The 21,616-nt window shown below is 38.0% G+C and overlaps 1 protein-coding gene across 1 annotated transcript in view; it reads left to right on the top strand.

Annotated features, from left to right (window-relative positions):
* EPHA6 (EPH receptor A6) overlaps nt 1-20,984 on the top strand; it is a 724,129-nt gene extending 703,145 nt beyond the window's left edge. Inside the window, exons 16-18 of the mRNA XM_072966895.1 lie at nt 8,682-8,875; nt 19,690-19,839; nt 20,870-20,984. Coding sequence (XP_072822996.1) covers nt 8,682-8,875; nt 19,690-19,839; nt 20,870-20,984 — 459 coding nt within the window. The remainder of the gene's footprint in view (nt 1-8,681; nt 8,876-19,689; nt 19,840-20,869) is intronic.
* Nucleotides 20,985-21,616: the final 632 nt, after the last annotated feature.

Raw genomic sequence — 21,616 nt, 5'->3', positions numbered from 1 at the left:
GGGGCTTTGTTTGTTTTGTTGTTTCCCTGACATGTTGCCGTTAAAAAAAAAAAAAAAGGAAAAAAGAAAGAAGGAAACAATTCACCTTGAAGCAATTTGAAGCCCAAATGCCTCCTGGGTATGGTATCATTTAGGCATATGCTACTGAGTTCAGTTTCCCAAAAAGAGAACTGCTGTCAGTGAACATCTCATTTGAGGTTTACTAGGAAACATAATGCTGCCTCAGTGTTTTTGTATTTTTTTCTCTTTACTTTTCAAAAGTTTTTAATATAATAATGAGTTTTGCTTTAGATTGCTCTCTGAAGCTTACCTGAAGAAAAAAAATTACAGTTGAGCTTTAAGATTTTTTTTTTATAGATGATGTGGTTGGAAATCACCTTTCAACCTTATCTGAACTGATCCCTCTTTTCAAAATTTGAGAAGGAAGAAAATCACCTTTTACCATATTTCTTGTTTCTCAGTTATAGGTCAGTATTTCAGCCAAGAATGTGGATGTGTAGAATCCACTTACCTACAAATGCTGTATGATTTTATGACTTAGAGAGTCCAGTCATTTCCAATTTTTGTCTCTGATTAGATTTTCCAAACTCTGCTTTATTATGTGATGGTCCTTGTGTAATGATCTATGTAAGATACAGTAAATTGCTAAAGGCGCATTCCCATTATTTCAACCTTCCACTTTACGGAGGGAATTTTTGCACTTGTTTGAATATGTTTCTACCAAAGCAATTTTCAAAATGGCCTTCTTTTTCTCAGTTTTTCGATAATTCCTACTATTGGTCTATAGGCAAGAGCAACATTTTAATTAAATACATGCTAATCATGCCAGCATGATGCATGTCTTTTACAGAGACAAGAGTAATACCCAAGATATTATGAGAGTCAATCAATCGCCATTGTAAATAATTCAAATAGTAAAGTTCCAACTAGAGGAAACCAATAGCCAATATGCTATCACAACAGTGTAATTTTCAAGGGAAATTTTTTTAAACTAAATGACCACAAAACTAGGAAATGTAAACATGTCAGCAACATTTTAATAGAAAATTAATTATACTTTCAGTTTCTGTTTGGAAGAAATGTATATACAATCTTTTGCTCTTATAACTTTTATAACTTGTGTTCTGTGTAAAGCATTTTTACAAAGAGGGTACTTTAAAATCCCCCTTTCCTTTGTACTCATAAACGATTTTCCATAGCTTTCAGATACTTTTAATGGACCCAGGAAATACAGTATTTAAGTCGCCTGTTATCTTTCTATAATGGAAATGATGCACCAGTGAAGAAATATTTAGTTTTTTCACAGAGAGTACTTGCAGAAATGGGCCTGAGTTTTAAGAACATGGAATATGTCTTTATAGTCCCAAAAAGTATACTTTGTTGGAGGAGAACTGGCATAGTAATGAATATCATGGCTCCCCAAACCTTCCTGGCCTCAGTTTACCACGATATCCTCTGACCCCACCTGGATTTTTGTCTCCCTGCGCTTGGAGCTCTGTGGCAGACAGTCCTTTCAAAGGAGACCAGATCTAGATCTGGAGGTGACAGAACTTTGAGATCAAGAGATGTCACCAGAGTTCCCGCAGATTAGGTCTTCAGTTTCACTGCCTCCAGAAACATCGCTTCTTGAGCTGAAAGGTACTACGGCAAGCACTGAATCCCGTTTCCGTTTCTTTTCTTTCCTTAATGAGGAGACAGAGACTCATCCAAGAACAGGGCTTGTTAGTGACAGTTTAGGGCTCAGATGCAGTTCAGGTGATTCCTTCACTAATGCTCTCTCCATGACTTACACACTGAAGCGTAGTTGCACAGAGGGTGTTAATCATCTCAGGGCTTTCAGCTGTTAGGGCTAAAGATTTTCCAAACCATAAATCTTATCATCAGCAACCTTTTAACCTAGGAGAGTCCTACACTGCATATTTTTCCCCATTTTGTCTACTCATTCAACTGTCTGAAAGATGGTAAGCTACCAAAGACAAGCCCTCTCCATTTTTATTAGTCCTTGACATTCTATTGTGACTTCCAAAAAAATGAAGTTGGAGAACTGTCTTAAGTATAGGGCTTTAAGAAATTCTTTGTCTTAAAGTTAGAAAGGAAATCTTAGGTTTCCAAACCCTAATGATTTATAAATTATAAATTAGCCTATGAAAAATTGTTTTCTGTCTGTATGTTCTTTTACCACCCTGTCCCCCTTTTTCTTAATGTATACTGAATTTCACTTGGGTCTTGATTATTTGTACTGAATTATAAATTCTGTATGTTGAAAAATATTGACTAAGAAAATAGGTATAAGATTATAAATGGTTTTTTCTTAGAACCACTTCTTTCCTTTCTTTTTTTCTTTTCTTCCTTGTGCCTATGTAGGCACAACCTTTATACTGAATATCAGAAAATACATTGCCAGTGTTTTGACTATCACTGTTTTATAAATTTAAGCATGCTGATATCTATAAGTATTCATTATCACAAAAAGTAAGGATAGACTGGGACCCTTGAGGGACCCTTCACCGTCCCCCTTCAACCTGAAATTATAGGTTTTCCATAAAGCCATGATGAAGAGAGGGAAGATAAAAATGAAATCATTTCATACTCCATGTACGGGTGTACATTTCAGTCCTTGCTAAAATTTTGAGACAGTTTCTTTTAAAAGCAAGTATGAATAAGTAAATTCAATGCACTTCTCTTTGGGAGATATTTAGCAGTCTTATAACATAAAAATGTGATTCCCTGCCCAACCCAAGCAGCCCTTGTTCAGGGGTATCGTTCAGGGATGTCTCAGTGTCCTCGTATTGACTGTCTACTCCTTGTTTGTCTAGCTTAATAAAAGGTTCACACTGCCTGCTTCGATTCAGAAAGCGTCAACACAATTGGAAAACTCATCAGATTCAGCGAGAGCAGAACAGTCAGCTACGTGCCCCAGCAGAGCCTTGTGTTGATTCTAGGCTGCTAAAAATTGCAGTGTCAATGACAAAGAACCAGTACGGTCTGCATAGAATAACCAGCCAGGTTTTAGATAATAATTTCTGACAAAATCTGATTCCTTCTTCCTGTGCATGGAAGTTATCACTGCAGTCATTTTCATATTTTTTCACTTTATTTTAATCTTCTTACATTTTCAAATAAGGGTATAACCTTGTATAACTCTTCTTCAAAGGTTGACAGCCTAGAACTATCATAAAACCAAGCTGTTAACAAAATTCTCTCGAGTTAATTATCACCCCTTCATATCCTAAAACAACAAACCTCAATTAGTCTTTTAGACAAAGCACCCCATATGCTCCTGGCTCCCTGTCAATCCTTAACTAAGGAATAAGAAAATACCTATGAAGCAAAACTTCTCACAAAAGGCTTGTTTATGAAGATAAATGTTAATATACTGTTTTCATAGATCACATATATGACAATGGGAGCTTACTCTTTCAACTTGACAAGGCATTGTTTTAGATGCTGGGAACATGCAAAAAAGAAACAGTCCCTGCTCTGGAGGAGCTCGGCTGGCCCAGCTGAGAGACTGCAAGTGTTTTGTAGCAGCCAAAGCAGAGGGGAAGCGGACACAGCCAGAGGCGAGGGCTGAGAGCCAGGGGCATGGTGAGCCGCTGCTGAATTTCAGACGTGGGAGGAACACGAGCACAGCTCCACTTCCGCAGGATTGCTTTGGCTGCACTGTGGGAGACGACTGAGGGTGGAAAGGGGGAGACAAAGGGACAAGTTAGGGGGCTGTTGCAGTGATCAGAATGAAACATAAATTCTTTGGAGAGAGGATTAAAAGTGGGCAGATTTAAAATATGTAAAGGTGGTGGAAAATCAACGTGTCTTCAGTTAATTTTGACCATCAGGGAAGGCAGAGGGCAAGCAACTCCCTAACCTATGACTTGAAGAGTGGTACCCTCTTCAAAAGACACATGGCACAGGAGGAACAGGGTTAGTTCTGAACAAAATGAATCACGGTACCTGTATGACTTTGCACTTGCAACTTTATGAAGTTGGTATGTCCTAAGGGTGATAGACATAGAGATCTGGAAAGAAAGCTGAGCGAGGGTTGCATGTATGAAAGTCACCAGCCGGCAGGTGAGTGTGAAAGCATGCAGTGTATATGTGTATAAAGAGGCTCAAGATCTGATTCTGGAGGGATGACTCAAGACTCTGGACAGACTTTTCTCTACCACCATCATGACTGAGGGGCTACCAAGATGATAATATTAGTCTGTCCGTTGTGGAATTGTAAGCTGTGATATTGAGTTAATCTCATCAGTTTCAGCTTCAGTTTTCTTACCTACAGACTATGTAAAACCACACTCACTTAGGCATTTTGAGACCTAAATGAGGTGAGCTGTGTTAAAACACCTAGCCTGGAAATTGGTGTATAATAAGCTATCGAAGTTATATAATGTTCCTTGAATCTGAAACCAGAAAGCTCATAGAAAGCTTTATTCATGGTCACTCCAGCCCCTAAATTGCTTTTCCTCCTTTGTCTTCTATTTTTACGAGTTGACCAACCCAAAAATCTAGAAGTCATTCTTCTCCCTCTACTTCCATATCAAATGTCACCCAAGCCCGCATCCCTGTCAGATCAGTCTACTGGTACCCCACAGCACTGCTTCCACCAGGCCCTCCTCACCTCTGGCCTGGATCACTGTCGACCTTCTTCCTGGCCTCCTATGCCCTCCAGTGCACTCTTCATGTTGCAGGGCTCCAGAGTGAGCTTCCAAAAGGCAAACCTACTGTCTTTACTTGCTAAAACCCTTGTCCCCTTTGCATAAAGTCTGTTTATAGCATGCAAAATCATTCATGATCTCAAGAAATACAGTGCTTACTTAACCTTCTAGTCTCCAATCTCACCATTTCTCTCTTTGAAGACTCTATTCTAGTCGCATGAATCTACTCTCACCCCCTGATCAGGTCACATCTCCTCTCTTGGACCTGTCTAGTTGACCCTGTTACCTTACACATTCAGTTCATCTCCTCTGAGAAGCCTTCCCAAGGCTGGGTTAGGTACTCCTCCGACATGCTCCCATGACTCCCTGTGCTAGATGGCACTTAACCATATTCAGACTCTTTGGTCACCTTCGCCAGATTATCCGTTTCCTAAAGACAGAGATATTTCCTACCCATTATGTTATCACTTATACATAGGATGCTCAATAGTACACTTTAAGTGATTAATATTTTTGTGTTTGGATGAATAAATTAAAAACCCATTAGAAAGACGTTGTGTCTTTTAACCATTTTTGTGAATCATATTGCTTAAATCTGTCCTCTGAAGCCATAAATTTTAGGTGTGTAACATTCAGCAAGTTAAACCTCTCTATGTAAACCTTGTCTGTAAAGTGGAGGTAACAACAGTACCCACCTCATAGTATTATTCTGGAGATTAGCAGAGTTGACACATGTGAATCATTTAGAAATGGCACCTGGAAGTATCCAAGAGCTCCCAGTATTATTATTGCCACTGCTATTATTGTTGTTAATACTTTTGTCCTATAAGGTGGGACCTTCATGTTTGACCTCTGTCATGTACCAGGGCTCGGGACAAATTTCACAAAGTTGCGAGATAAAGAACTCGCAAAAGCAGAGGTCAGCAAGAAGAAATGTCAGGAGTCCCTGAGCCTCTCACTGTCCCCACAGAAAAGCATGCTGGGACCAGACATGCTGAACACATTATGGATAAAGGTTCCAGGCGAAGGACCACACTTCCTTGTCACTCTCTCTTCTTACAGGGCAATCATGAGAGCAATCTTTTTTGCCAAAAAAGAATAAACAGCCTGCTTGGCACCAAGCAGTCTGGATTTGGGTGTCAACTGTTTACAGGAGTTGTCTGGGAAAGTCAGCTCCCCAGCAGCTAAGGACCTTGGGGCCAATGGGAAACAGTAAACCCTTTGGACAGGAGGAAGAAGCCACCAGTTTTACAGGAAGTGGAGTTTGGGTCAAGTGCCTCTCTCTTAAGGAAGAGCAAGGAAGGCCCCGTCTCACCTGGTTCATTGTCCAAGCAAACCAGAGAGGAGTCATGAGATCATTTTGGACAATGCTGCTTGATGCACCAATTTTTTTGTTAGTGTTTCCTTCAGAGGTACTCCAAATGCTGACATGCTTGTGCTTTCACTCCATCCTGGGTAGCTTGAGACTCTAGATTTTCTAAGAATCCACTCCTCTATCAAGACAAATCCCAAAATTTCTTCTAACAGCTTTAGTTTTGGTCAATAACATTTATTAATATGTCAGGAACCACACATAAAGGATGAGAATGCAAAATATAGAGACGTAGTTCCTGCTTTCAAGTATGTTTAGCCTTAGAGGAAAGCAGGTGAAAATTACAATACAATGTAATAGCTTCCATAATAGAAATGTGTACAAGACTCAGAAGCATTCAGAAATGACCCTGTTCAGCCAGAGATTACATTTTACAAACTATGAAGTAAATATGTTTTTGATTTACCCAGAATACAAAACTTAGGATCCAAATAAAAACACTGAAGTCCAGTTAGCAGATGTATAAGAAACATAAAATGGTAATCATCAGTCCTAAAATCAGGTCAGGTGATATGAGATTGGAGAGGAAGATGTTGTCATGAGAGCTGAATAGCATTTCTGGGGAATGGCCAGAGGGAAAGTTTGGAAGCTAAAAGAAACTAAGCTCAAACTTCAGCTCTGCCACCTATGCTGTGTGAATTTAGGCAAGTTTCCTAACCTCTCTGAGTGTAAATTTTCTCATTTAAGAGTACGGTAATAATAACCACCATATTGAGTTATTTAAAGCAGTAAATTAAGAAGAATATGCAAAGCACTTAGCACATGACACTCAATAAAGGCAGCTAATTTTTTTTCTCAGACTGTAGCTTCACTTGTCATCTGTCTTACTCTGTGCACTTATAATTAGGTAACTGTGGTGAATTGACTAGAGAGCTCTCCTGGTGTGGGATTTTAAAGTCTTTCTCTAATGGAGTTCTATTCTATTTTTCTCACTATCCACAGTAGTTTTGATACATTACAAGCATTTTTACACACATCCTGTTTTACTAAAATGTATTGCAAAATGTCATAAAATCTAAGCCTAGTTGGTAGCAAAAGTACTCAGAAAACAGATAAGAAAAAATCCTATCCAATAATGGGAAATAAAGTGAACAGAAAAAAGCTAGTATCCTGACAGGTGAAAGTGTTCTGGTCACAAAGACACTGATGGGATTATGAGAAATTCCTGGTTACTAAAAAAATGAAAGCTTAGCAGTTAAGTTCCTGAAGGTGTTTTTTTGCTCCTTTTAACAAACTGCCTCTAGCATTAATTATGGATATTTTCGAGTCATGTCAAATAGTGTGCATTAAAAGAGAAATTAAAATGAGGTATGTTTTTTAAAAATTATAGGAAGTGTATATAGATGGTGTTACAAAAAAGAGAGTGCTGCTAACAACATTTACACTTGCACTTTTGTATTTCTGTTGTTGACACAAGGAAGAGGGGAGGTTGAATTGTGCCTCTCTTTAAATGTTAGTCTGTCCCTCAATATTCCCACATCAAAAATGGGGGAAATAAGCCCTTTCCTTTGTCTTTTTTCCAGAGATGATGTAAAAATAAAGAGTCGCATGAACACCTTTGAACACTTTATTTAAAAATAAGCTACATAAATTCCAAACCAATTTTATTGCATTGTTAGGAAACTCCCAGTGGGTCATATAGTAAACAGATAAATAGATAAATATCTTGCCTTATTTTGTATGTGATTTCCTAAGTACTACTACTACTACTACTGCTACTACTACTACTACTACTACTAATAATAATAATAATAATATCATCTTGTTGTTACTCTTAACTTATAGCAATTCCTTTCCCTAGAGCTGCACTGTCCCATAGAGTAGCTGCATGTGGCTATTTAAAAATTAATGTGAATTAATTAAAATTGACTAAAACTAAAAATTCAGTTCCTCAGTCTTACTAGCCACATTTCAAGTGCTCAGTTGCCACAAGTGCGTACTTATTATCATGTTGGACAGAGAGAACATTTCTGTCCTCACAGAAAGTTCCACTGGAGAGTGCTGGCCCAGAGGATACTCAGGCCAAATGTCCTGTTGCTCTGTGGCCTTAAGCTAGGCACTGATAGCATTTCAAAGATTAAGTGACCTTAGAAGTTATAAAAGGACTTCGTAATCATATCAGTGTCAGACTAAGGGAAAGCCAGAAGTAAGTGAAGAGGAGTTAAATAGGCAATAAAGAAGAAAGAAGAAATGATGGCTGCAAAAGAATACACCCTGACATTGTTATAAAAGGATGAAAAATGATTCAGGAATTCAGTGCTTCAGCAGAAGTACAATTTTGCTTAAAACATTTGTCACACGTGGTTTTCACTAAATGCATCGATCTTAGGCTGGCTTTCTGATGTCCTAATTGGGTTTTGAGAGATTCCAGGTAAATCCCACAAAAACTATTTTGGGACATTGTGATGAAACTTAACCTCCCATCCGTACATCACAAGGTTAAAAAACCTGGGTGATCAGATGGTACGAACATATTTGCAATTCTTGTTCACAACTTTTGTATTTATCCTTGTCTGGACCACGTGTACTCGCAAGTAGTTTTCATGTTTACCAATGTTTTGGCTTCTACTTCCTGTATAAAAGGAATTAAAACTTAACCTATGTGTTATTTTTCCCCTAAGGTAAGAGAATAACCTGTGTATGTTTGCATTTAGGTCATTCTGTCCATTGAAGAAGGTTACAGACTTCCAGCTCCCATGGGCTGCCCGGCATCTCTACACCAGCTGATGCTCCATTGCTGGCAGAAGGAGAGAAACCACAGACCAAAATTTACTGACATTGTCAGCTTCCTTGACAAACTGATCCGCAATCCCAGTGCCCTTCACACCTTGGTAGAGGACATCCTTGTGTAAGATGCATAATGTTGATTTTTTTCCCCTTGACAATCATAATTTCTTTCAGGCTGCAGACAAGACTAACAGGTAAAGAGGACAAAGTCTGCTCTGATAACCGTCTAGTGGTTGACCTTTTAGAATAGTGTGTATAAACCATATTTTATTTATCAACTGAAAAGCGATTTATTAACATTTTTAAATGATCTTTTTCATAAGAAAACAGGTTCCCCTTTTCTCTTCTCCATATCTAATCTTTCTGAATCACTTTTTAAATATTTTTTCTATGTAAGTCTATGGTATTTATAATTCTTTTCTTTATTTACTGACCCTCCCTTACCTTTATAAGTAGAATTTGTGTGCCTGCAGCCCCTTTAATTTTCTTGTCCATTCCATATTCCATCCCTCTATTTGAAATGGCAAGCAAGACAGGGGCAATTTGTGAATCAGCCGGGAGCAAGGATGTTTCCTGCTGATCTGATCACACTCAGCTGTTGTTACTTTCCATTGCTCAAACCAGCAAAAGACAGATGACAAGACAAGAAAATGAAGCCACTCATCCACCATTTCATAAAAGTCAGCAGAGTTGAGAAGATCTACTCACCTCTCTCTGAAAAGCAATTATAAGAGGAGGGAGAGTAGAAGAAAAAAACACTACCATCTATGTCTGAACGTTTTACATTTAAAATATTATTAAGTTGAAAATATATTTCTTAATTTAGGCCAAATTGGACTTAAAATAACCAAAGCATTTTTCAAAGCTCACTTTCCCGACTCAGGGGATGGCCAATAGGAGATACAGATGTTCAACTTTAGGTCACAGTTTCAGGCCAGTGCAGGTTTTTAGTGATAAAAAGGCCGAAGGCTCTTCAAGGACTACTTGAAGCTGGCCTCAGTTCACAGCGGAGCGCATGAGAGTTCACCTCTAAATCACTAATTGGCAGCCTCAGTAAAGTGAAGCCAAGCATGAAATAGCTAGAGATTAAACTATTACTCTGGTCCGTCTTCCCTGAAGCAGTCCACCACGGGAAGCTGTGACGGAGGGAGGCAGTGGAGGGAGAGGGGAAGCACTTTGGATTTTATCATAAAAGCAACGGGCAGCCATGGGAGGATTTTAAGCAAGAGAATGGCATGATCACAATTGCATTTCTGAAGGATCACTCCAGGGCTGATTTAAAGTCCAAGTGCAAAACAAGGAACAAGACTGGACACAGAGACAGTTAATATGTCTCCACAATCCAAGCTTGGGAAGGCCAGGACCTGACGTACGAAATGAGAGTAAGTTTGGAGTCAGGAGATAAGAGAATGGACTTATTGTTAGGCAAGGAAAAACGAATGTGTCTTGGTCATTGATTGAACTTGGAAGGAGAAAGAGAGAAAAGAATAAGACATTTGTCAGGTTCTTTTCTTCGACAAGCAGGTTAATGGTATTACCACTAAGACAGAGAGAGAAGGACAAGTTTTTGCAATAGAAACGAGACCATTTCAAGCCTGCTGAGTTGAAGATTCCTGAAGGGCATCTAAGAGAAGTTATCCAAGAGGCCCTTATATTTACATTGGTTTAACTCGGGTAAAAAGATCTGGGCTAGAGATGTAGATTTGACCAATATCAGCGTATTGATTATACCTGAAGCTTTAAGCATAGTTAAGAAAACCCAGAGAGAATATACAGAATGCAGAGACACAGGAAAAGAATTCAACCCTCTGGAACATCAGGATTTAAGAAATGAAGAGGTGTCCCCAACGGAGACTGAGAAAGAAGAGGCAGACAGGGAGTGAGGAAAGCAGAAAAGGAGAGGTATTCTAGAAGCCAGAAGAGGAGGCAGTTTTAAGGAGTGTGATGTCCAAGGTGCCACAAAGCTCCAGTAAGATAAAAACGAAGTGTGTCCACTGGATTTAGCAACTGTGTGTTTAGGTGTTCACAAGCAGCCTCTGCAAGGGCATTTCCAATAAAGTTGTGTGAGACAGCTCAGTGCGGGGGTGGGAGAGGGACTGAATCTGAGGGCAGAGAGAGGAGCAGTACAAAGTGCCAAGCTCCATATTGTTTTCTCAAAAAACCTGTCTCTGAAGAGAAAGAGAAGGAATTAGAGAAAATATTTTGGGGGTTTTGTTTTCATAGGTTTTATTGGAGACATGCATGCTCTAATGTTGGGGAGAAAGAGCTAGTAGACAGGAATTCCAGAGCGAGTGTGAAATCATTTAATCTGGGCCTCTCGTGGTATAGGGTTAACGGACTCCACAGCCAGTGCCCGTCCACGGAGCTCTCTGACTGTTCCATGGCTGTAGAAGCAGGCAGGTAAGAGCCTTCTTTTCGAAGAAAACCAGATAAAACCGTTTCTTCCCTGCTTTTTCAAGATAATGAATGTTCATCGTATTTGGAAAATAATGATGCCAAAAAGTCAAAATGATCCAGAGGTAAAGTCAATATGAGGGTGTGGGTCTGAGGGCCAGAAGTTTTTGTTTAATGGGAACAGGCCAGAGAAAGTCAGGCTCCGGGCCGGCACTGCCACACATGGGCTAGCGGTTGGGTGATTTATATAAAGCTGGCAGTTTGATTCAATTCTGAAGTTTAATCTCTGGGAGAGCAAATGGAAGTTTTGAGGACTGATGTGCTGTCCTTGTTTCTGGCAGAGACATATGTGCCACCGCCTTTGCCCTTAATATACTTTTGTTTGAGAAGCAAAAGGAGCAAGAGTTCTAAGGGTATCATCCCTGAACCTCTGTCAGCATTCTTGTTTGGGTTCCCCTTGTGTACCCTCCTTGTCTACTCCCTCTCCCCAGTGCCACCCACCCACCCTGACCCCAGAGAACTGAGACTGTTTAGGCAGAAGAGAGGTGGAGGACTGAAGGATGGCAATGTTGGCGACAGAATGCCTGGTTTGTTTTATGCTTACAAAACCGTGATGTTGCCTCTCCATCCCCCAAATCCCAAAGCCCAGTGGTCCGCCCCAGAGCGGCGCTGGGCTGAGGAAACACGACAGCGTGTAGGGCTGCGGTGCTTCCTCTCAGGTGTCTCTCAAGCAGGTAAAGGAGTCTAAGCGCTTATAATCCACAGCAACGCTTACTAACTTCTTCTATGCCCGCCTTTTCTCTACTATCCCCAGACTCCCAGGGTTCTCTCACGCTTCTCTACTGACATAACTCTCACTCACTAGGTCCCCATGGCCTTTATTCCACTCTAATTGCTTTTTCTCAGGAATGCACCTGAGAAGCTTTTATCTGTTCTCTTGACAAAGTAGGAAGAGGGGAGGAAATTAAGGTGACTCAGGGAGGAGGAAGGCTGAGAAACCCACAGCTTACTAAATTTATACTAGCATATTGGAAATTTCATAAACCTTACATCTGTAATTTTTCTTTCAAAAGACAGAACACCTAATAGAAAAAAATTGTTGGTCAGAGAAGAGTTTTATTATTTGGAGTAACCACTCCAAACAATACCGACAGTCTTGTGCCTGACACACTCCCATGGGAGTGTTCAGAGCTTTGTGAAGTTCCCAGCCTTCCAGCTTTCTCTCCCACTCAAGAAAGGGTTTGAATGTATACGTGAATGTAGTGATATTAATAAGCACAACCGTAAATCCAATTGATTGTAAAAAGTAGTTTGTGAAATTACCTTAGTCATATAGATAGTCATCTTTTCGTGAATGAATTTCAAACTACCTTCACTTTCATTCACAGTACAATGAGGCCTTATAACCTCCCTTCAAAGAAGTATCTGTAGCTGTCAAAATGACGCACAGCCCTTGGGGAAAAGCCCAGCTCGAGACCAAGGCCACGTGGAGAATGGCGTCAGGAGCAGTGCCTGGCCGTGCTCTTTGAAACACCTCTTGCTCCCTCTCCCCTGACCCTCAGGATCAATCTTAAGAGTTACTGTCAGCCGCAAGTCAAGGATATTGCCATGGAGGCCAGAGTTACATCTGGGGCCCAGGAGTTTAATAGCACAAAGTAGGTTGATGACTGTAGGGATGTTCCCTCACCCAGCCCCACCGTCACCACCCACCCACATTGTCCTACACATTCTCCCTCCAGCCTGTTCAGCCCCAACCCCTGGTTCCTCCGTATGCTGCTGCCTACTGAACACACTGGTTGAAGTCAGCTGGCCAATGCGGTTCTGGAGACTGCTACCAGGTACTAGGGAAATAGCTCTTTCCTCCAGTTCCTGTTTCAGATCCGCAGCTCATCACTGATAAGAATTTTACAGATTATAGGCTCCTTGACAACATCAGCTAAAAGGTAGCATTCAGAGATGAGCAGCGACTGACCAGATGGACCAGTCCATGATCGTCACCTGCCCCAGAAATCATACTCTGCCCAGGCCAAGGCACATAGGAATATTCTCGCTACCCACTGGACCACAGTTAGGAATCTTTTAATATTTGAGCTCTAGTAACTGGAGCCACCACTTCCTTAGTACTGGATTCCTGTAATATGTGAATCATGAAGAAGGGAAAGGCTCAAACCAGTGTCGTAATTAAGAACCTCCGCTTTAGAGAATTGTGGGTAAACATCGTAAGACTAAATGATGCTACCTGCTTCCCTCCACTTAATAAAGCACCTATAATGCTGTCTTCTGAGGGCACCAACTTTCAACAATTTGATATAAATTTTTCTCCTGATTTTTCAAAGATCTTGCTCAGCGCTGCCTTGGCGGTACATAATCAGCACTTGCTAAATTGTTTATCTCTATAAACTAAGTCACGGACAACTTGTTCTGTTTAAATTTTGTAACTAGCACTTTTAATGTTGTTTTTTATGACAGAGAAATAACTGGCTGGCCAAAACCAGTGTTGTAATTGAGTGATAAGCAAAGCTTTGTGGAAGACAGAATGTTACTCATCAGGAAGTGTGAAATTTCTGCCCATTAGAAAATCTAAATTCAGTTCATATGAACTGTTGCCACAATATCATACTACTAATGATAATACCAAAACTAACACTGATACAAATTCTAATAAACAGTATCAACAGTAACCATTCCTGCATTTTGTTAGGAGCCTCCTTTGTGCCACTCACTGTACTAGGCACTTTTAGCTGTCATGCCATTTAATCCTCACTGTTATTATCTCCATCCCTCGTATAAGGAAATGGAGACCAAAGGGATAAATTTCCCAAGGGTACACAGCAAGTAATTCCTAGATCAGGAATTTGAATGTGGTCCACCAATTGCAAAACCCTTCTTTCCACTACACAGTATACAGTCATCCAAAATTACAAGATTTTTTCCTGTATAGCACTGTTTCAGGAATATGATTATAAGAAAAGAGGATACATTTTTACATCTCCAACTAGATTTTCTCTGGACTTATCAGACTGCATAGATGGAGTATATTAAAATCCTAAAAAGAACTTGTGGTAGGGCACAGCCTGTTATTTTATGTTCCACTAAGCAAACAGAAGAATGGAGAGAATGAGTATTCATGGAAATACGAAGCAAACACATAATCTGCGTATCCCCCTAACATCCTTCCACAATGCTCAGCCACTTGGGGAGCATTACTTGAAAAAAGAAAGTAGTAACTACAACAAAATAAAGAAATGAGGAAAATATGGCAGCAACATAGTTCCAGAATTACATCCTCAGGCATTTTTTAGATTGAATTTTTGCAGTGTTGGCAATGTATGCTTTTTTTTTTTTTTGCTTCTTTGTCTTGTTATAGTAGACATTACTAATCATCACAACACTCCTTCTTTTCAAGACCACATTTTGATAACCACTGCCAATGAATTGTAGTTGGCATGTGATATGAAATCTATTTCTGCCCCTGAATTATTTACCCACTGAAATAGGCTTTCCTTGAGGTTCACTGATCTATTACTGTTACTATAGTGACCTTGTGCTAAGTACTCTACTCAGACTATGGGAACTATGTAAACAGTATTATTCCTACCCTGTGTCTAGCCCTATAATATTTAAACATATCTTTAATTTTAAAATTTCCTTTGAATTTCATTCCTTCATACTTTTTTTTTACCAATTATCAGCCTTATTATGAGAGTTAAATAATCATAGCAATTAAAAAAAATAACCTGAAGACTTACTGAAAATAAAAGACTGACAAAAAAATAAATCATGCTCCCAATTTAGCGCAGTGAAGAGTCAGATTGTTTGGAACAAAGAGATATTGCCCATAGCCATGAAATAGTCACAAGATTTATGGATGGTTCTCTGCTCTTAGGATTTTATAGCATCTCATGAAAAATTACACTTCAAATTTTTTAAAGACTGTCTAATTTATTTCACTAATTTGACTTGTGTTCAAGTTGACAATTAGGCATAATTGTAGGGAGGGCAATGTTTTCTTTTTGATTTTATTAAATAAATTCTCCCTTCAAAGGTTAGGTAAGTAGTATGTGGTATTAGATTGTTTTATGGATTAACTAAATAATGTGAAGTATAATCCCCTAGTCATGAGAAGAGAAATTCATTTTAAAACAGTGATATTGAATAAGGTGAGTGTTGCAGTTGTGCTGTGTGGTTCTGAGTCCCTTAACCCTGTGCTGCCTCACTCACCTATACCTGCCTCTTCCTCCACTCCGAAACCGACACAGAGATAAGCAAACACGTCCACGATACAAGGAAGCAGTTAAATAAACAGCATATTCATTAACAGATGGACCATTACATCAGCAGGCACATACTCTTCCGTTTAATGAGTTAAATGAAAATATATCATTCATCATTAATAGGTGATTATGTCATGGGCCAGACTTTTCAGTAGAGAATAGTCAAGTCTAAATCATTACTTATTTAATAAATTCCTGTAAATACTTTCAGCATTGTGCTAAAGCCTACAGAAAATTAGAGAGACATGTGAGGTATGCTTCCTGCCATCAGGGAGTTTTAACTTACTCTTTAAAAAAAATTATTCTGTCTTATGGATTTTTCCCAAAGAAGTAATTCAAATGAAGCAAAAAGATACATACTCTAATGTTGCATAATCATCCGTTACAAAATAAGGCTAATAGGAATCTAAGAGTCTGACTTCAGGGAATTAACAAATTACTAAGCATCAACATAGAGAATATTATGTGCTTATTTGAGTATTAGTTATGAAGACCACTGAAACATGGCAAATATTCATACATATGTGAAATAAAGGCAATACAAAATAGAATCTGCGCAGTTCTGCTCACCATATATAAATGTCAGAGCTAGGAAGAAAGAAGTTACATTAGAGTGGTGAGGGGAGAATAGCCTTTAAGCATGTAATAGTTTCATATTAAAGTGAGATCCTACCTTGGAATAGTGTTTCTCAAAACATAACCTTTCTTGAATCATTATTAATATGTCTATTACTTTTATATTTACATGATGGGTATGAAACATGGAAAACTTAGGAGAGTAAAAACCCTCCTGCTTTTTAACAGGAGTTTTGATACCTACTGGCAACCTAAGAGCTCTGTAAATTAAAAGACTGGTACAATTGTGAACTCAAAGGGCTCACTAGAATAAACACTTCCTGGCCCTATCCATGCTGTTCATTTTTACATGTTTAGATGTATTGGGATTATGTATTTATTGCACCTGAAACTATAGTATGACCTATCCTAGCTATAGCTCAGCCCTTTCTCCAATCTAAATGGACTATAATTTATACCTCGAATGTCTTAATTCTACCCCCTTCTTATTTTTCTGAGGAAAGTAGTAGACCTTTGACCTTCTGTTCTACAATATGTACTTTTTATGTGAGTTACAGGTTTTGCTGTAAAGACATTTCTCAGGTGGGCAGCTTCCACTAATCATCCAACAGCAGAAATTTCTACATGCTCAGCAAATAGCAGACTGAATTTATCATTGTATGTGGTTGATAAGAAAGGGCATTTATTGTTTGTTAGGTAATATTCCAGAGAATTCATGTGCGGGTGATGGTACCCAGCCCTCAAAGCCAGAAGATAGCAGCATTTTTCAATTTCGTTGTAAGGGGAAAGAAAAGTTATTTCCCAGAGGCTGTGAACAATCAGGGGACCCTGACCTTACTAAATCAGCTGCCAATGCAGTCATATAAAGGCCAAAGAGTAACTAGGTTACTAAAGATGTGTGGAGAGAAAGGAAATTATGGTATTGAAACATTGTGGGAGCAGACAGTAGACGCTTTTCAACAGAGAAATAGGCCATTTTAAGTCATTTGGTGTACAGAATGTCCTTCCATGACCTTTCTATACTAAGGACATAAAATTAGCAAATTACATTTCCACTCACCAATCATATGAAATTGTGAAAGCTCAAGAGTTATTCCGGAGTTATCTCAGGAGAGAGAAGTGGAAGTCATCTGACTATGTCTGTGCATCAAGAATGGCCTCGGAGGATGAAGAGAAAGTCACTTAGACACATGCTTTTAACTTTGTTCAGTTTCAACAAATTTCTCTGACAAGTAATTAAAAGATATGAGAGCCACATTGTTTTGAAATAGGGCATTCAGTTTTCTAACGTGTGTGGTTTTGTTTATGTTTATAAGCAGTAAGGATACCCTGGTCATTTTGATACTTAAACTTGGTCAGTGAACTTACTACCACAGTATTTCCTAAAGTATGTTCCATAGAAACTGGTCAGGTAATTTGGGAAAATAGTGCAGAAGCTATTCTGAATCCTCCTACATATTCATACTGCATATTAGAATAGTGAAGACTCTAAGAGATGCCACAATTAAAAACCCTGTTTAACTCTATTTGCCACGGAGACCTTTATTATTTTGTATTTATATACAAACTTGTATTTATTTGATAATACTTATTAGTATAAACCTCTAGGAAACAAAGAAATATAGCAATAATTACAGTGTTTACTGGTAGATGCTATGATAGCTTTTCAATCTTTGAACATAACTAAACTTTGTTTAGGGTCAAATTATAAATCATTCTGATATTAATTAGAATGAAATAGTCCATGATCAAATAGCATTGCAACTTATAGTACAGGAAAACAGAATGTGGCTTAACAGCCTCCAAAATAGAGAATATGGTTACAGAATTGAGTAGTGGTAAAAAGGACACAAGTCTCTGTGAAGGGTAATCAGACTCTGTAGGGACTGAGGTGTGATCACAAGACACATGCATTTAGTTTATGCAAATTTCAATTATATAGAAAGAGCGAAAACCCCTGGATTTCTTTGTCATCCTTCACCCCTTCACCCACCTTCAACTAGAAAATAGTTTAGAAAAAGGGAAGTCCATGTAGCAGTCAAAGGAAAACCAAAGAAACTAGTTTCAGGTCTTTAGAAGGGACTGTGTCTTGAACAATCCCTAGGGGCATTTTAGGGTCTTTGAGAATCACAGTGCACAATTTGTATGGCTCTGCAGTACATCTCTGGCTTTTATGCTCCTAAAAACCCAGGTCCACGTGATTTAATGGTAATTTAAAGGACTTTTAAGGTAATTTTGATTGTTAGAGAATTTCAGTTTTCACCCAAGAACCTAACTCCCACTCCCATGTAGTCTTAACAGAGCAATACCAGGTTTATATAGCTTGCATATGCCATTCTGCTTCACAGTAGAGAAATTCTTATTTCATGTGGTTTAATCATATGTGGTCGTATGTTATTAGTTTGTAGTTAAAGTTGAAACAGTTCAAATATGAATGGTAAAACTATTTAGATGAAATATTCCAAATATTATTGCTGAAAACTCTGGCTCTAGTTAAACCTCTGTGGATTGTGTCATCCTTTAACTTTGTAAAATATTAAAAGCAAAGTAAATGAAAGTTGGATTAACCTTCAATATTCAATATAAAAATAATTCAGTGGTTTACTTCTAATGGGAAATTTTTCATTGCTTAGAAAATACTGATTGACTCAAACACCAAACATTAAAAAATTGCTATTGATTTACTATTTAATATAAATTCTAGACATAATAATTTTTAAATGATATATTTATAATTATAATATAATATAATTATATAATTATATAAATCATTAAAATATATGTATGTATTCTACTATAATTTCTGAGGTTATTTCCACTTTTATTCTGGCTTTAGCTTATATAAAACTCTTTTTGTACACAAAATTCACTAGCCTCTTCAAAATAATACCTTTATATAATTTTTATATTAAAGCTAAAAAAAATCCCCAGCTGGAATGCCCTTTGCATCAGATCTTAGGAACAGAAATACAGATTTCTGTATCACTTAAAAGACCCATCAGTGCTGGGTTTCTTTTTTCTTACTAACCCAAACTTCCACTGATTTTGCTTTAGTTTTGTACTTTATTAGTATCTGTGCTTTAGGCTGTATTATCCTATGCTAGGATGTATGTACATCTTATTCATGCAATTGAGCTCTCTGATAGCAGAAATTACTTTTTAATAAAGAATAATTTTTCTGTTGAATGTTTGAAAACAAGTAAGTGGAAGTTTAATCAATGAATTCACCGTAAAAAAGAGAAGGGGCTATCAGCAATTGTGAAAAAGACAAGAGTGTGGATTCGGTGGCAGGTTGGAAAGTTTAAGAGTGAATAACCTATGTGTGGCTAGTTACTTTCTTTTGGGCTGTTCCTCAAGTTTTAAAACACAATTTCATGCCAGAGAAAAAAGTAAAGAGAAGTTAGCAAGATGTGAGTTTTCTCAAGATATATCAAGTATAAAAACCCAGTCATGGCAAAAAGCAGGAAAAGACAAAAGAAACTGGCAAGTAAAACTGACCAGATAAAAATGGCTGATTTGAATATGATGGAAAAGTTTTAAATCTCTAATTTTCCATGGAGGATGAAAAACTTAGATATAAGAATATTGTAAAATTGAAAAATAAAGTTGGGTATTTTTTGCAGTATCTGGCTTTTAAATGGTCTCCACAGGTTTTTGTTTGTTTGTTTGTTTGTTTGTTTTTCCCTTGTAGAATGCCAGAGTCCCCTGGCGAAGTTCCCGAATATCCTTTGTTTGTGACAGTTGGTGACTGGCTGGATTCTATAAAGATGGGGCAATATAAGAATAATTTCATGGCAGCAGGGTTTACGACTTTTGACCTGATTTCAAGAATGAGCATCGAGTAGGTGATACCAGATTTATTATTATACTTAGATGCTCCACTCAGGAGATTATAAATTCAAATACTGTATCAAGAACATCATGGTTAAACTAACTTTCCTAACACTAGTATGGTATTTCCACATCTTTCCTCACCATTTCTCATGATCATTTTAGTGAAAATTGGACATTACACTTTTAACTTTTTTCCTTTGAAATAATATATTTAACTCAGATAGCTATTTTAAAAATTTTAAATGCTTTCTAAAATGCATATTACTCTTGTTCACGTTGTAGACCTTACATCAACATAGTTTTACCCTGGCAAATTATTTATGAGTCATGTAGACTAAATGAATTACTATTACCTTCATCAAATGTAATCATTGTGATAATACAGTATTACCATGTCCTACCAGAGCTTTTTCTCTATATTGTAATGGCTGGGCATTTTTACACTGCCTCAAAGATTATCCTTTGCCTTAGGTGCAGTGAAAATGCTCAGCATATGCTTAAAGGATAGGTACTAAAACTAGTAGATTGAGCTATGTGAAGTTGCCATTGTTTTGAAATAATAATGGCAATTCATATTGTTCAACGTAATGCAATGGAATTTTTTTCATATTATTAAAAGACCATGAGAATACAAATGGAGTCCACATTATACTTTCTATCCTACTTGCTATTTTGCTAATTCTGTTGAAAATTTGTATAATTATATAGATTATATAACCATTAGGCTTATGAAATTTCTGAACATTACATTGGTACCTGAATTCTTTGTACCCTTATATTTGAGGTTGATTTGATGCACTCTCTGGCACTAGGGAAAAGAAAAATGTTAGACTCCTGATGGTCATTTATATTCCTACTTAAACTCTCATTTTAGCAGATAAACAATTTTTGGCAAATTCTTCAAGCAAGTCTAACATGGGGCAGAGCTACCATATCTAAATGTTCATTTCCTCTCTATGTACTTACCAGACCTAAATGTTCACATTCTCTCTCTCCCTCCCTCCCTCTCTCTCTCTCTCTCTCCCTCAATCTCACAGTGACATTAGAAGAATTGGAGTCATACTCATTGGACACCAGAGACGAATAGTCAGCAGTATACAGACTTTACGTTTACACATGATGCACATACAGGAGAAAGGATTTCATGTATGAACGTACTATAAGCACCTGTGTTTTGTGCCTCAGCATTTCTGATATCCTCTCTACCACCCTCTCTTCTGATTCTCCAAACATCACTTCACAAACTGCAGTCTCCTGTTCAGACTACGGGCACACACCTTTCGTTTATGCTTCCAACCTGGATTTTAAAATCACTCTTCATAGTTCTTCTCTGAATAAGCTGCAAATCAGACCCACTGCAGATTATCACTACACAATGGTAAATAACTCAGCATGGATGTGTAACTTTATACAACAGTATTTCAGAAGGGTTCAAGGACTTGACACAAAGGAATTTGCCCAGTTGTGGCTTCCTTAATGATGTATTTAGAGTCTGATGGTAGATGAAAAAGAAGTAATTGACCTTTCTTTCTTTCATGTTTTGTGATCAAATAGCATTCAAATTGACATGGATATTTGTTTTTTAGATAATTATATTCAGCTCTGTGGGTCATAGTGTTGCTTTATTCTATAATTGTTTAACTGGTGATGTCTGATGTTGTCAGAATTCTTTGCAGAAAGACCAACGATCTCATGTAGTGAATTCTTATCAGGTGTGACTATGGTGAGACAAGAGTCATCCAGGAGGGCGAGGGGAAACATACTGTGTTTTTAAATCTTCTAAG

The sequence above is a fragment of the Vicugna pacos genome, chromosome 1, assembly GCF_048564905.1.
Source record: "Vicugna pacos chromosome 1, VicPac4, whole genome shotgun sequence".
Taxonomy (NCBI): Eukaryota; Metazoa; Chordata; class Mammalia; order Artiodactyla; family Camelidae; genus Vicugna; species Vicugna pacos.
Note: the sequence above shows the minus strand (reverse complement) of the source record. Positions and strands in the feature narration are given on the sequence as shown.